Source organism: Talpa occidentalis, unplaced genomic scaffold, assembly GCF_014898055.3.
Source record: "Talpa occidentalis isolate TD23 unplaced genomic scaffold, MPIMG_talOcc4v2.1 talOcc4.11, whole genome shotgun sequence".
NCBI lineage: Eukaryota > Metazoa > Chordata > Mammalia > Eulipotyphla > Talpidae > Talpa > Talpa occidentalis.
Window position 1 is genome coordinate 947835 of NW_023601104.1, and position 17467 is coordinate 965301.

Genomic DNA, 17467 nt, shown 5'->3' on the forward strand with positions numbered 1-17467 from the left:
GACAACAGGACCTAAAACAGCTAAAAACAATTTCTTTTTTTTTTTTTTTAAGATTTATTTATTTATTTATATAAGCATTGGGTACAGTTAGAAGCACGGGAGGGTCAGAGGATTCACCAGAGCCAGAGCAGGGAACAGAACAGGCAGACTGACCAACTACACTGTTGAGGGGAGCAGCAGGTGGCAGGAGAGGTCTGCGCGCCATGTGGGACCCTCGCTGGCAGCCGGGGATCGAACGGGCGCTGCAGAGGCTGCGGCCTGCTTCGCAGTCCGGGGCTCAACTGCCGCGCCACCAGGGGAGGCCCTAAAAACAATTTCTAAAAAGAGAAGGTGGAAGTAATCTTTCTACATGATGCTGATGCTTACCACAAGGGTAAAGTAATCGAGAACATGTAGTATGTGCAATAGACACGGAAAAAAAAGATGAAGCACAAACCCACCCACAAAGAGACCTACACAAATATAGTCAACTGATTTTTAACAAAATTTCAAAACAGAATTTCCAACAAAAGGTGGTAAAACAATTGAATGTCCATAAGCAAAAAAGTGAATCTCCATCTCTAAAACTCAGAGAAAAATCATCTGAATCAATAGCTAGTCACTGAGTTCTTTGACACCAAAATCATACTCCATAAAGAAAAGACCTCATGGACCTCACCAAATTGAAAATTTTGCTCTGCAAAAAGACTTTTGGAGATAATGGGAAGAAACAACACTCTGGCAGGAAAAATTCAGCAAAGAACCAATGTTGAGTACATATAATGACCTCTCATAACTCAGTAGCAATAATACAAAAAAAAAAAATTCTAAGTAGAAAATGAGCAGAAGACATGAACAAACATACTAAAGAGTATATACAAAGGGAAAATAAATGCATAAAAGGTATTCAACTTTATTAGTCACTAGAGAAATGAAAATTAAAATCACAATTGAGATGACACTATATACTTAACAGAATGGCTAAGATTAGACTACTACTGCTAATAGAGAATGAATTTGGAGTTAGAGGAATGCTAAATAAAGGTATGAGATTTCTTCTTTAAGTTTTATTGAGATATAATTGGCATCTAACACTATTAGTTTAAGGTGTACAACATAATTTTTGATAGAGAAATTATTGCTATAACAAGCTTAGTTAATACTATCACTCACCATTTATTTTTTTGTAGTAAGGACTTTTAAGATCTAACTCTTAAATTATTATATAAGATACAATATATTGATAGTATTGTTAACAATAAGCACCATGCTGTATATTACATCCTCATTATTTATAACTCAATGTTTATACCTATTAACCACCTTCACCACCCCCCTCCACCACTGGCAATCATCTATCTTCTCTGTTTTGATGAGTGTGGATTTTTTAGATTCCACACGTAAATAAGATCATACAATATTTGTTTTTCTGTCTGAATTATTTTACTTAGAAACTAACATCCCCTCTTTGGCACCCTACTGAATGGGAAAAAATTTTTGCACACAATACTAATGATAAGGTACTGATAACAAAGATCTACAAAGAGCTCACACAACTCAACAAAAACAAAGTAAACAATCCAGTTGAGAAAATGGGCAGAAGAGCTAAAAAGACACGTATCCAAAGAGAAAATGCAAATGGCCAAGAGATATATGAAAAAATGTTCAACATCACTTGTAATTAGGAAAATGCAAATGAAAACCACAATGAGATACCACCTTACACCAGCGAGAATGGCACATATATATTAAAAAAAAAAAAAAAAAAACACAGGAAACAACAAATGTTGGTATGGATGTGGAGAAAAAGGAACTCTGCTACACTGCTGGTGGGAGTGTAAACTGGTCCAACCACTATGGAAAGCTGTGTAGAGATTCCACAAGCTACCAAAAATGGAGCTTCCATATGACCCAGCAATTTCACTCCTTGGAATCTACCCAAAGGACACAAATATATTAATTCAAAAAATTACCTGTAATCCCATGTTTACTGCAGCACTATTTACAATAGGTAAGATAGGGAAACAACCCAAATGCTCAAAAATAGATGACTGGATCAAGAAGATGTGGTATATATACTCAACGGAATACTATTTAGCAATCAAAAAAAGATAAATTCATGCCATTTGCAACAGCATGGATAGAGCTGGAAGGGATTATGCTCAGTGAAATAACCCAGAAGGAATAAGAAAAATATCGGATGGTTTCACTTATAGGAGGAATGTAGGGGAACCAAATAAGGGACCTGGAAAAAAAATATTATTATAATAAGTAAAAAACAAAATTAACAGGCAACTCTTAATTAGAGATACTCTGGGGGGGGGAAGGGATCAAAACAGGAGGGAATGTGTCCTTACACAAGGGACTATGATGTTAGTAAAAGGTTAACTAGTGGTAGAAATTTTGTGGAGACTATACCTGAGAGGAGAAAGCATGCATTGTACAAAAAGGAGGCATTATTTAAAATACATATAACATAAAATAAAAACAAAAAAAGCATCTCTTCTTTGAAAGTTTCCTGATAGAATAAAATACTGTTTAAAACTTGGATCTAACCATAAACCAGTAAATGGCCAAAAGTATCAGTAAAAATTTTTAAATTTTGTCCCACTGAAGCAAGTCAAGAGGAATATATCAGAATTAAAACAATAACACAGGTCTCTTGAACATTTTAGTATTAGTGATGGAAAAATTAAATTTTTAATGAAACTTCAGGAAAAATTACATTAAAAATCTATTCCCATATTGAAGAATGTTTGCTGAAAACAGAAAATCATGAAATTTAACTATCCAAAAGCTTCTAAATACTTACAATAATCTTAGGATAGAAGTACACAAAATTCAAAATTATGTGTTATAATTTTTATACTCTAGAGTTGTATGATTTTTAATATTTTACAATATTATTTATAAATGTCTTTAATATAAAGAGGCATTAAATTCAAGTTAGTACAACCAACAACTGAAAAATTAAAATAATCCCAACCTGATCATGATTTGCTATCATTTTTATTGTACTTAATTCATTAATATTCTGTTTAGGGCCCTTACATCAGTATTCAAGAAAAAAATGAGATATTCTAATGAGGTTTTGATATTAAGGTTATGCTGGTATCATAAAATAAGCTCTACTTTTTTATTTTTTAGAGAATTTCTGTAAGATTGGTATTTTTACCTTAAACGTATGTAGAATTCACAGTCAAAGCGATCTTGATTTAAATTTTCTTCGTGGAAAATTTTTGTGGACTCATTTTTTTAATACATGTTTTTAAGTTTTTCTAATTCTTGCTATGCAAATTTTATGATTTTGTATTTTGGGGGAATTTGTTAATTTTATCTAAGTTTCTAAATCTAGTATATAATATTATTCCTAATATCCTCCCACTGCCATTTTAACATCTGTGGGATGTCTACCCACATCTCTATTTCATCCCCCCTACTGCACTTCGCCACTTCTCTTTCTTCATCAGTGTTACTAGATATCTGTACCTTTGGCTTTGTTGATTTTCTCTGTTCTCAACTATGTATTTTTTTCCTTCTATGGTCCTAGGGTTTACTTTGTTCTTTTCTAACTTCTTGAAGTAGACAAAAAGTGTGGGTTTTAGGTTTTCTACATGCAATTAAGCTTAATAGAAATTTTCCCCAAAGCATAGCTTTACCTTAAAAGTTCATTTTCACTCAATTCACATTTTCTACTATTCATTGTGATTTGTTCTCTGACTCATGGTTACTGTAGGGTAAATGATTTTCAGGCTTTTCCGCCATCACCATTAGGATTTGCCTGATGGGGGGTGGGGGGGACCTGCATTTTGTTACATTGTTATATTCAGTTGCATTATTTACTTCTGTGGGCCAAGGTTGCAGTATTGATATATTCACCCAGAGAAGCAGAGGCAGAGAGAGAGAGAACATGAAAAAGGGAGAAAGAAGCCAGAGAAGCCCAGAGTGAAGATTTTCCAGGGACCTGGGGGCCTCCCGGCCTCCTGGCCCCCGGGCACCCCTGCCTGCTGTGTACCTGGTTGTTACACTACATGTAAAAGCTCAATAAACACCTGAGAAAGGCACCAATGGCTCTAGGACTCTCCTTTACTGCGTCTGCTCCAATCATAGAAAACCTGCTCTGTGCCCTTCCTGGCGCTACAGTTACTCAGATATATATTCCAAAATTCCAAAAATATGGGAAATTTATAACTTTTTTTTTGATTGATTTCTAATTTAATTTTACTGTATTCAAAGAGATAGCATGTTACCAACCTGAAACTTGTTTAATGGTTGTGCATGTGTCAATTTTAGTAAATGTTCCACATGTGCTTAAATATGTATTGGAACTTAGCGGCATGACAATGTATCCTGTATCAAAACTAATCCTCTTCCTGCCAAACACAACTATAAAAGTTTGACAAAAATATATAAACTGTTAAGCCATTAAAAAACATCCAGTATAGGCAAGATTTGAGGGACTACAACTCTTGAGAAAAAAGGATACACATTCACCCTAGAATTTTCTATAAAGACATTTGGAATCCACTGTTCCAAGGAAGTGAGTTCTAGCAGAAACCAGAAGTCCCTTCTGACTAAAAAAAAAAAAAAAAGATATTGGAGTTCAAAGAATCCAAAGTAAAAACTGGACACGGGGAAATTGCAAGCATGATATTCAAAAAAAATCTGCATTCAATCTTTCCTTAAGAAGTTTGACAACTGTTAAGCTTTGCATATACAGGGCAAAACTCCAAGACACCCAGCAGAAAGCAGCAGCTGGGATGCTAATGAGCTAAGCAGATATTGTAGCAACTATACAGTACTCAGGAAACAAAAGCTGAAATTCAGGAATGTAGTGGCCTTGGCAAACACCTGAAGTCTTCAGTTGAGACCCCCAAAGGAATGAAGATATAACTAAAATACATCAACTTTAATAAAACCTCAAACCAAATGTTGAAAGAATTAAGGTGATCTGCTTGTTCTTTATCTACTTTCCAGAGGAAAAGTAATCCTTTTAGAAGGAATCCCTTCAATTTTTAATAAACTATGTTAAACGTACAATTAAATATTATGAGGCATGCTAAAAAGCACAAAACAACAACAGGATCAAAAAACTAAGAACTCCCCGAAGTATTAAGTATTAAGAAGTCACAAGTAGTTCAGATAGTTACACTTTACATAGACTTTAAAAATAAAATAGGCATTATTATGGATTAAAAACAAGAGAACAGAAGATTATAGACTAGAAGACATAACAGTAAGAAGTTTCTGGACTGAAGCATAAAAAAAAATCTCATAGACAAATCCATTATGCCACATTCATTCAGGTATTTTATGTCTTTATTGACTCTTTGTCTACATAGACTCTCAGTTGTTGAGACAGTTACTTTAAAATATAGTATGACTACAGATTTTTCAATTATTTCAAATTATTGCTTTATTGTGTTTTAAAGATATGTACATATAAATTTAGAATTACTTTATCTGTTAAAAATAACCCTTCAATAAATAAAAAGTATCTAGTATTAAACACTTTCTTTTCAATATTGTACTTCCCACCTTCCAATGTACATGTTTCTCTCAGGTTTGATACCATCTTTTTTTTTACTTTTTCCAGAGAATATACCTCCAATATTCTGCTGAGTGAGAGAGACAGAGTTATCATACTGTTAAGAGTTGCAGAGAAGAAAAAGAACCTAAGATGTTTCTTAACATACAAATACTACCTTGACCTTCACCTCAAGATACCTGCTCCTACCAATTTCCAACTCCCAAAAGTTCCATGGGGCAAACTGGATTGGTTTAAAGTTTTATCCATTCTGAGGTAGGTTTCAGCTCAGGTTACTCAAATGTCACCTGGGTCTTTCTATTTTCTACTACCCAAAATATGTTCATATTATCTTTCTTCTGCAATTTTTCCTTTAAGTCCTATTTCTAAATCCTTTAATATCATTTTCATAAAATTCAGAGAAAGAGTAGTAAATGTATATCTTCAATCTGTCATCTTTAACAAAAATAATTTTTATAGTCTATCACAAATGTCAATATAGAGCTACTGCTTTATAAATGGCTTAATACACCAAAATTAACCTGCATAACAGTGCACTAAAGCCTCAAAACTGAAGAACAAAGTGGTCAAAAACAAAACCTCCTGATATACTAACAAGGGTATTTTTAAACCTACTTGTAATCAAGATGTTTCATCTCAATTAAATGGGTCATAATCATGAATAATAATCTGAGGGTACTGCTTTAAATAAAACCATATGTGCTAGTACCACGACATCTTTAAGATTCAAAATTTTGATTTTTAACACATTTCTTTTAGGCTCTCAACATATAGAAAGGAAAAAGGAAACTGTAGAAAGAGAAAGAACTCATGCCTTCATTCTCAATTTTCTACACCTCTATATAAAAAAATCAAGAGGTACAGAAAGTAGATTAAATAAGAAATATTATATGAAATAAGTCAACAGAACTTACTATGACCAAAATGGACAAAAATCTACTTATAATGTAAAAGCGGAAATACCTGTTATGTTCAAAAAAAAATTCTGAATCTAAAAGCCCCCAAATGATTTTTCATTGAAGGAAAAAGCAGTATTCTCATGCTGCTCCTACAAATTCACTATTACTATTATTCTAGAGTTCAAAGTATCTATAGATGTAAATATATAAAATTCTCTCTAGATTTCTATATAAAAAGATTTTATGAAGGAAATTCTCATGGAACAAGTCCAAGATAGACTCTCAGAATAACAGCCCTTCTATTTACTTATGCACCTTAGTAATTCTGGTGATATCGAACACAGATGTGTAAGCAAAGACATACAAAGACATTATATTATGGTACCAAAATAATCCTCAAATACTAATGAAATGAAGTAATGACTTCATGGCTTCCTAGAGGATAGTCTAACTTACCATAAGTCAAAAAGAGCTACAAAAGACATACTAAATGAACTGACAAAAGACGGGCCTCTCCTGGTGGCACAGAGGTGGAGCACTGGACTGTGAAGCTGCCCGCAGCCTCTGCAGCGCCAGTTCGATCCCCAGCTACCTGTGAGGGGCCCACATGGCGTGCAGACCTTTCCTGCCATGCCCGCTGCTCCCCTCAGCAGTATATTTCATCAGTCTGCCTGATCTGTTCCCCGCTCTGGCTCTGGTGAATTCTCTCACCCTCCCGTGCTTCTGACTGTACCCAGTGCTTGTATAAATAAACTAATTAATTAAAAATAAATAAATAACTGAACTGACAAAAGAAATCACTCTCTTAAAATTTATACAGTACAAACCTGAGACAAGCATGATTCCCATAAAGTTTTATAGAGTGCTGAAAAGTAGTTATCTTCACTTTTTAAGATTACTTTATCAATTTTAACTAAGGCAAATTAATATCACACAGATGATCCAAATAATAAAATACATAATGCTATTATCAACCATTTCAAGTAAAATAAGTATTTGCTTACATATCCACCTGTCTGCTACATAAAAAGATTGATTCAAAATCACTTGCCATTTTTGCGAGAAGACTTCTGCACTGTTAATGGTGGGCAAGACTGAGGTGTTACATCTGAAGGTGCAATTGAGCCTGTATGATGAGCCTTTACCTTGTCAGCCCAACTGACACCTGTGGGAGCCAATCGGGGAGCAGCCACTGTGCCAGGTGAACCCCTACAGAGAAAATGACTACATTAATAAGAAGCCAAATATAAAAGTCAAAATTTAAATATAGTATCTACTACATTTTAAAACTAAATAAATTATGTGTTTATTTACAGACCAACATACTAAAATGCAATTTAAGGCAAGTATATTCATAAATTTATCATGGTCTAATATTTCACTGAATTAATATATATTGCTGGGAACAAGGATAATACAGAAGCTCTCATTCATATGCTTTAAAGGAAAATTAAATAGGGAATCTTAGAAAATATGCATATATACCTTAGACTTTCTATTTTCATTTAAAACTGTGTATTAATTACATATTAAAGTGTGCATTAAGTTGCCAATCTAGTAATAGAGGTACTATTAAAACAAGTTTATTCTTTGTATACATTTGCTACATAAACTGCAACATAATGCCTCACAGACAATGTCTAATTTTGGTTTCTTTAAAATGGACTGCGAATTGGGCCTCCCCTGGTGGCGCAGTGGTTGAGCGCTGGGCTGCGAGGCTGCCCACAGCCTCTGCAGCGCCAGTTTGTTCCCCAGCCACCGGCAAGGATTAGGGTCCCACAAAAAAAAAATAATAAAAAAGTAAAATGGACTGAGAATTTAGAGACACCTATTAAACAATACAAGTATGTAATCCTACTCAATTAGTAATACTTTCCCCAATCTTTCATAGTTTTCATAACCACTCCTCATTCAACAACTTTAAAAGTTCACCATCAAAGCTTTCCAAATGCTTATCTTTATCAATTGCCTAGAAACTTGTTCAAAACAGAATCAATAAATTCTTTTTGTACTCATAATTCATAGTTTAAGATTTAAATTATGAGTTAAAATAATGGAGATGACTTCAATAAAAAAAATTGGTAACTAAATATCTTGAGTAAGGATATAACAAATAAAAACAAAAATGAATAGACATACTAAAGGTAGCCTATGAGCTATAGTCTCAGCAGACTAAAAGAAAGAGTATGTTTTATCTTCACAATATTGTCAATTAATCATAGTGACATGATAATATGCAGATCAGTAAATGCTTCCAAAATAAAAATAAACCATGCACTGTACCATACTCAAATCCTCAGACCGAAGGAACATACTATAAGGGAACTTCCCTTAAAATGGTGCTTGAATATACAAACACTTAGCTTTGTTTTCTTATATATACTTCCCCCTCCTATAGCGTTCAATTATTATAAGGATCCAAAGTCAATCAACCTTCCCCAAAGTAGGGCACTTTATTGTGGGAACAATACATCAAGACGGGAACAATCAGGGAACAATACATCAAGAAAGGAACAATCAGGAAACAATACATCAAGAAGACATAGCACTCATGAACATATACCTGGCTAGCAAATACTATCAGAATACAGAAGGCAATTGCTATCATATCTAAAAACAGACATTGGGGAAAACATATTCACCAATGGACAGGTCAGCCAGACAGAAAATAAATAAGGACATAATAGCATTAAAGAAAGCATTAGATGACATCAGCTTAATATTTTTATAGGGCACTGTACCCAAAAAGTGCTGAACATATGCTTCTCAAGTGCACATGGGAGATCCATGAGGATCAATTACACACTGTGTCACAAGACAAGTATTAACCAATTCATGAAGATCTTCTCTGATCATAATGATATCAAACAAGATATTAACCACAAAAAGGAATCAGGAAAAACCTCTAATACGTGAAGTCTGAACAACACAATACTTAAAAACCACTGGGTTAATAAGGAAATCAAAGAGATCAAAAAATACCTGGAGACAAATGACAGTAAAGACACAACTTTACAGAATTTATAGGATACAGCAATAGCGATACTAAGAAGGAGGGTCACAGCAATACAGGTCCACATCAAAAAAACAAGAGTACATATAATCTTATCTCTCACCTCAGGAACGAGAAAAAGAACAAACAAAACCAAAATCCAGCAGTAGAAAGGAAATACTAAAAATCAGAACAGAAATAAATTTTTTAAATTAAAAAGATCAATAAACCAAAAGTTAGTTCTTAGAAAAACATTAACAAAATAAACAAATCTTTAGGTAGGCTCATCGAAAGAAAAGGGAGAAACAAATAAATAGAATTAGAAATGAAAAATGAGAAATTATAATGGAAATTGCAGAACCTGAGAGGATAAGAGATTACTTTGAACATCTGTATGCTAATAAGAGAAGAGGAGCAAATCCTTGGAATGATAAAACCATCTGAGACTGAATAAGGAAGAAATACAAAACTTGAAGAAAGCACTCACAAGCAACAAAACTGTGAAACAGTGATAAAAACTCCACCAAAAAACAAAAGCCCAGGACCAGCTGGCATCACAAAAGAAATTAAGAAAACAATCACATTCTACCAAACTTTTTTTCTTAAAGATTTACTTATTTATGCATACAAAAACTGGGGTACAGAACAGAGGTGCGGGAGGGTGAGAGGATTCACCAGAGACAGAGTGGGGAACTGAAATGCATTGCTGAGGGGAGCAGCAGGTGAGTCAGGAGAAGTCTGCTGTGCCATGTGGGTAGCTCCCTGGCCAGCTAGGGATCAAACTCAATGGCTGGCAATAGCTTGACAGCGCTGTGTCTTTAACTCCTGAGCCACTGGGGAGCCTGCATTCTACCAAACTTTCAAAGAGGAGTTAAAACCTATCCTGCTCAATCTCTTTCAAACAATGGAGAATGAGGGGACATGCCTAGACATATTTTATCAGGCCAATATAATGCTAATACTGAAAGATAATCAACACAACACAGAAAAAAGAAAACTACAGAACAACTTGTCTCATAAACACAGGTGAGAAATTCCTCAAAAAATCCTAGCAAATTGAATCCAACAATGCAATAAAAGGTTAATACATTATGACCAAGTGGGATTCATACCAGGAGCACAAGGATGGTTCAGTATCCGAAAAATCAATGTAATTCACCACATCTATGATGGAAAACCTAAAAACCATATGATCACATCAACAGGTGCTGAGAAAGAAGTTGGCAAGCTTTAACATTCATTTATGAAGAAAAAAAAAAACCTGTGGGTAATAGAACATTTCTCAACTTAATAAGGGTCATATGTGGCAAACCCAGCAAAAATCATTCTCACTGGTGAAAAACTTGAGTTTTTCCACTAAGACAAATATGTCCACTTCCACCACCATCACCTAGCTAGAGAAACTAGGGGGGAAAAAAGAAAGATACAAATCAGTAATCCAAATAGGAAAAAGAAGTAAAACTATCAATATTTTCAGAAGACGCAGTAATCCTAAAGATGCCACTGAAAAACTAATTGAAACAAAAAATCAATTCACAAAAGTGGCAATTTACAAAATTGACACACAAAAATCACATTTCTTCCAACATGTAAACAATGCACTAGAAGAGAAAAAAATTAAGAAATCACATTTACAATTACACCAAAATAAACACCTAGGGGGAAAAAAAGAAACTACAGAAAAAATAATTACGAGATATTGTTTAAAGAAATGAAGGACACAAATGGATAGATATCCTCTGCTCATGGATTGGAAGAGCCAATACTGGTAAAATGACCACCCTATCCAAATTCAATCCAATACCATTTTGGCATTCTTCCAAAAAATGGAATAAACAATACTGAAATTCACATGGTGGCAGAGGCAGTTGAGTGCCGCACTGTGAAGCTGTCCACAGCCTCTGCAGCATGGATTCAATCCCAGCGAGAATTCCACATGGCAAAGCAGAACTCTCTTGTCTCACCCGCTGCTCCCCTCAGCAGTGTATTTCATCAGTCTGCCTGTTCTGTTCCCTGTTCTGTCTCCGGTGAATCCTCTCACCCTCCCACACATCTGCTCTGTACCCTGGTTCTTGTGTAAAAATAAATAAATCTTAAAAAAAAAAAGACCCCAAATAGCCAAAATAATCCTGACCAAAAAAAAGAGGAAGAATGGCACACTTCCAGACTTCACACTCTACTACAAAGCTATAATAATCAAAAGAGAATGGTACTGGAAGAAAAGCAGAAGCACAAACCAATGAAATAGAATTGAGAACCCAGAAATAAACCCACACTTATGATAGTTAATCTACAGCAAAGCAGCCAAGAATGTATACTAGAGCAAAGAAAGCCTCTTCAATGAGTGGTGTTGGGAAAACTGGACAGCGGAATGCACAGGAATGAAACAAGATGACTATTTTATAGCACACACAAAAATCAATTTAAAATAGATTAAAGATTTGGATGTAAGACTGCAAACCATTAAATACATAGGAAAAAAGCATAGGCAAAACACTCCATGATATAAGTTTCAGAGGTATCTTTGTGGATTCACCTCTAATAACAAAGAAAACAAAAGAGAATATAAATAATTTGGACTGCATCTAACTAAAAAGTTTCTGCACAATGAATGAAACTATCCCTAAAATAAAGATGCCCTACTCAATGGGAGAAAGTACTTTGCACACCATACACCTGAAAAGGGGCTGATAGCAAAGATCTACAAATAACTCAATACAACTTAACAAAAAGAAAACAAATAACCCAATCAAAAATGGCCAGAAGAACTACATAGGCACTGCTCCAAAGAAAACATATGGATAGCCAAATGGAGTATGAAAAAAAAGTTCAACATCACTTATTGTCAGGGAAATGCAAAATAAAACCACAATGAGGCACCACCTTGGCTATGAGAATGGTTCATATGAAAAAGGCCAGAAACAACAATATGTTGGGGAAGATGTGTAGAACTGGTGTACACTTTTGGTAGGAAAGATGGCTGAGTCAGCCCCTGTGGAAAACAGTATGGAGATTTCTCAGTATATTAAAAATAGTTCTGGGGGCCTCCCCAGTAGCGCAGCAGTTGAGCTCTGGGTTGCGAAGCTGCCCGCAGCCTCTGCAGCGCCAGTTCAATCCCCGGCCCCCGGGAGAGGGTCTCACACGGCGCGCAGACCTCTCCTGCCGCCCGCTGCTCCCCTCCGCAGTGTACTTCGTCAGTCTGCCTGTTCTGCTCTCCGCTCTGACTCTGGTGAATTCTCTCACTCCCCCCCACCCCCCGCGCTTCTGACTGTACCCAGTGCATGTATAAATAAATAAATAAATCTTTAAAAAAAAAAATAGTTCTGCTATAATCCAGCAATTTCACTCAAAAGAATACAAACATACTAATTTGAAGGGAAATATCCACTCTCACATTCACTGCAGCACTATTTATAATAGCCAGGATATGAAAAAACCTAAGCATTCAAATAATGAGTGGATCAAGAAGACTTGGTGTACGCACACAATGAAATACTTCTTAGCAATCAAAAAACATAAACTCACACCATATGCAGCAACATGGATGGAACTGAAAGGGAGTGCACTAAACAAAATAAGCCAGAGGAGAGAAACACTGGATGGTGCAGCTTATATGTGGAATACAGAAAGACTAAACAAAGGGTCAGATAAAGCTGCACTTAGAACTACCCCTAGAAACCTACAAAACTGAGAATCCCAGAGAAGGAAGGAGAGGGGCAAAAGCATGAGGGGGAGGGAGCACCATGGACCATGGTGGTGGACTCTGTGTGTCTTGGGAGTGTGTACAGCGTGGTGAGGGAGAGGAGGGAGGGGAGGATCCTATATTTCTAATACAAGAACAAACATGGGGGAAAAAAGATACTGCAAGTCTTATAAACTATTAACTGAAAAAATAAATGAAGTAATTCTTCACCACTAAACTGGCTCACCAAAAATTCTAAAGGGACTCAAATACACAATAATCTGTTGCATTCCTATATGTAACCCTAGTAACAGCCACATCAAGAAGAATATTTTGGAATGCATTTACAAAGGAGTGAATGATCTATGCAATAAAAATAAGTCACTATTTCAAAATATAGAACAAGACATAAAGATATGGAAAGATATCCCAAGTTCACAGTGGAGGAGAATAAATATCATCCAAATGACCATCCTACCAAAAGATTCAAAGCACTCACTATCAAAATTACAGTGATATTTGGCTCTAGCAGGTTAAGCTGTGAACGGAAGGCTTTAGAGTCTGGACTCTTTCTCTACAGCACACTGCCTCCCTGTGAATCTAACAACAAGTTAGGAAGAAGTGTCTGAGAAAATATTCCCCTCTCTCCTTGGCTAAGGAGGGAGCTGAAGCACAAGAGAAAACAAAATAGTGACTGAAAACTGAAACAAGAGACAAGTGTAGGTCTTTTAACTTAACTTACAAGGTGTCATGCTTATCTATGACTTCTTTTTGCACAGGTGTTTAGTTAGTTTCTTGACACATACAAAATACTGACTGGTTTTACTACCACTGGGCAGTTACTCTATGACCTATTGTTTAATGCTGGAACACAGGAATGCTGCCTATCCTGTATTAATAGTCAGGATATAAATAAATATGACTTCTTTAATCACAAAAGAGAAATGATAGTCATTTTTAGACTCGGAATCTGTACCTCAAAAAAATAAAGTACAACGTTTGCCTTTTTTTACAACGTCAAAAAAAAAGAAAAAAGAAAAAAATTCTAATGACATTTTTCAAGAAATAGAACCAAAAAAGCCTAAAATTTATATGGAATCACAAAAGACCCTGAATAGGTAAAATAATCTTGAAAGAGGGAAGAAAAAGATGCATCATATTATCCAATTTTAAAATATAAAGTAACAACAATTAAGACAGTAATAGTATTGGAATAAAAATAGACATAACGATCAATGAAACAGACTGGAGTCCAAAAATAAATCCATACTTTTAAATTCACATTTAATTTATGATTAAGAAAGCAGGAGCATACAAATGAGAACAGATTCTTCACAAATGATATTGGGAAAACTGAACAGTCACATGTAAAATAATGAAACTGGATCACTTTCTACCTCCATACAGAAAAATAAATTCAAAAGGGATTAAAGACTTAGATGCAAGCCATGAAAACATAAAACACATAGTTAATATGTTCTGTGGCATCAGTGATAGAGACTGTCTCTGAGGACTCAACCCTGATTGGAAAGGAAATAAAACAAACAATTGGGACTACACAAAATTAAAAAGTTTCAGCACAGCAAAAGAAAATATCAGAAGATTAAAAAGAGCTTACTGAATGGGAAAGGATAAATGATTAATATTCAATAAGGGCTTAATATCAAAGGTTTATAAAGAACACGTCTAATTGACCAACAAAATAATAAACAGCCCAATAAAGAAATGGGCAGAAGATCTAGCAGAAAATTTTCAAAAGAGGATATATAGATGCCCAACAAAGATAGGGGAAAATGTTCATGATTATTTCTAATTTAAACAAATGCAAATCAAAACCACAATGATACCTCATCTCACACTTCTGTGAATGACTTATATCAAAAAGACTGCAAACAACAAGTTCTAGCAAGGATGTGGATAAAGAGGAACCATTACAAACTGTTAGTGGGAAAGTAAATTGGTGGGGACAATTTGGAAAGCTGTGTGAATTGTTATCAAAAAGTTGAAAATAAAACTATCACTTCCAGTTATCTATGCAAAGAATATGAAATTATCAACTCAAAGAGTTATATGCATCACAGTGTTTGCTGCAGCATTATTTACAATAACCTACAATATTGTAGGTTACAATAATTTAACTGCCCACTGACAAACAGCTGGATAAAATTTGGTCACACACACAATAGATTGTTATTCAACTCTAAGATATTTTGCCATTTACAGAAAAATGTGAGAGGATTATGCAAAGCAAATACAGAGAAAGCTTTGATAATTTCACCAATTTGTGTAAGACAAGAAAAGTAAGCAGATAAACAGACAAATACAACAAAAATAAACTAGTGGACACTGAAAACTATGAGTCTACCAGAGGTGAAAAAGGGTGGAAGCTAAAGTGAAAGGGGGTAATGGATGATGGATGCTTTGTTTTGTTTGCTTGTTCTTTAAAAAATAAAAATTTTAAACTTTAAAAATAAAATGTTTATGGGTTGAAAAATTTTCAAATAAAAATATGAAAACACTATTTCAACAAATACAGACTGTTGATAAAGAGAAAGTAAATGCAGAAAAGGACTACAAAGATGAAAAAGTTTCAAACACCTATGGAACATTATTGTGAACACCAGCATAGGTACAGTTAAATTTCCTAGAAAAGAACAGAGAAAGGGACCAAAAGAATATCTGCAGAAATAATGGATAAGAAATTCCCAAATTTGATGAAAAGAGCTGATTTGTCACCAAAAAACATTGAAGTGAGGAGCTAGAATGAGGACATATTCAAAATGCTCAAATAAAAAGATTTTTAAACAAGAATTCTTTTGCACAAGAAAACTGTCCTTCAAAAACGAATATTCTCAGGTAAATAAAAACTAAGAAAAAATATCACTAATAGACCTTACCAACAAAACATACTAAAGTGAGCCCTTTAGACCAAAATGATAGAACATCGGACTGTGACCTGAATCTATGAGGAAATAACAGAACCAGGTAAATAAATACAACATAAATGTATATTATTCTTTATAACACATTTCTTCTGATTTAAAAGACAACTGCATAAGGGCCTCCCTGGTGGCACAAGGGGTTAAAACGCAACCTATAAAGCTATCCGCAGCCACTGCAGCACCCAGTTCTACCCCTGGCCAGGGAGCAACCTACATGGCTCAGCAGACCTCTCCTGTCTCACCCACTGCTCCCCTCAGCAGAGTATTTCAGCCAGTCTGCCTGTTCTGTTCCCCATTCTGTCTCTGGTGAATCCTCTCACCCCCTGCACCTCTGGCCTGTACCCCAGTTCTTGTATGTATAAATAAATATCTTAAAAAGAATTTTTTTAAAAAGACAACTGCATAAAACATTATAAAACAATATTGATAGGATCATAATGTAAAAGGGTATAATTTACATGACAATTTCGTTTATTGTGTGTGTACATACATTTAGATCTTTTGTTGTAAAAGAAATTGCCAGTTCACATTATGATTTAGTAAGCAACAGGTTTATGGGCTTTATTCTCTGGAACACTAATTATATGTAATACATTCCACTGCCCAAACTTTACTCTTCTGGATTTTTTTCCTTACTTTTTGTTCAAACAATTTCAAATATATACACAACATATACATGGATTTTTTAAAATGAAACATCAGTTTGAAAATACTATAGAATATTACTTAGTAGTGATTTCATCTCACCCAAAATTTAAGCTTCTTCGAGCATTTGATGACACACTTATTCTGTCTGTGGATGGACTTGGAATCACATGACGTCCTGGAGACATCTTCTTTACTTCCCATGCCAATGACGTTGGTCTGCCAATTCAAGACATAAAGTAAATTAAAATTGAAATGGAGTATGGGAAAACTTAATCATTTCTCCAAGTTATTGGTAGATAAAAACGTAATAATCAGGGCCTCCCCTGGTGGCGCAGCGGTTGAGCGCTGGGCTGAGAAGCTGCCCACAGCCTCTGAAGCACTGATTAGATCCCCGGCCGCTGGCGAGGGTCCCACATGGCGCGCAGACCTCTCCTGCAACCCGCTGCTCCCCTCAGCAGTGTACTTCACTGGTCTGCCTGTTTTGTTCCCCGCTCTGGCTCTGGTGAATTCTCTCACCCTCCTGACTGTACCCAGTGCTTGTATAAATAAATAAATAAATCTTTAAAAAAACAAAAACAAAAATGTAATGATCAGGTCACAATTTTTCCCTAGATATTAAGAAGAAATACTGTATCTTTCCTGCATTACTGTCACATTCCACATGCTCTGCACTTCCATGGATGTCTTAATTTACTCCCTTCATCTAAAAGGCAAACCTTACTAGCTAAAATCCATTACATTCATACATTTTGTATCCTCCATGAAATACTTCCTGAT

The 17467-nt window shown here is 35.1% G+C and overlaps 1 protein-coding gene across 3 annotated transcripts in view; it reads right to left on the reverse strand.

Annotated features, from left to right (window-relative positions):
- Window positions 1-17467, reverse strand: part of SCAPER (S-phase cyclin A associated protein in the ER) — a 196622-nt gene that overhangs the window by 80995 nt on the left and 98160 nt on the right. For all 3 annotated transcript variants that reach the window (XM_054699974.1, XM_054699971.1, XM_054699972.1), the window contains 2 exons: window positions 16790-16906; window positions 7478-7635 (listed from right to left, as the gene is read on the reverse strand). In XM_054699974.1, the coding sequence (XP_054555949.1) occupies window positions 7478-7635; window positions 16790-16906 (275 nt within the window). The remainder of the gene's footprint in view (window positions 1-7477; window positions 7636-16789; window positions 16907-17467) is intronic.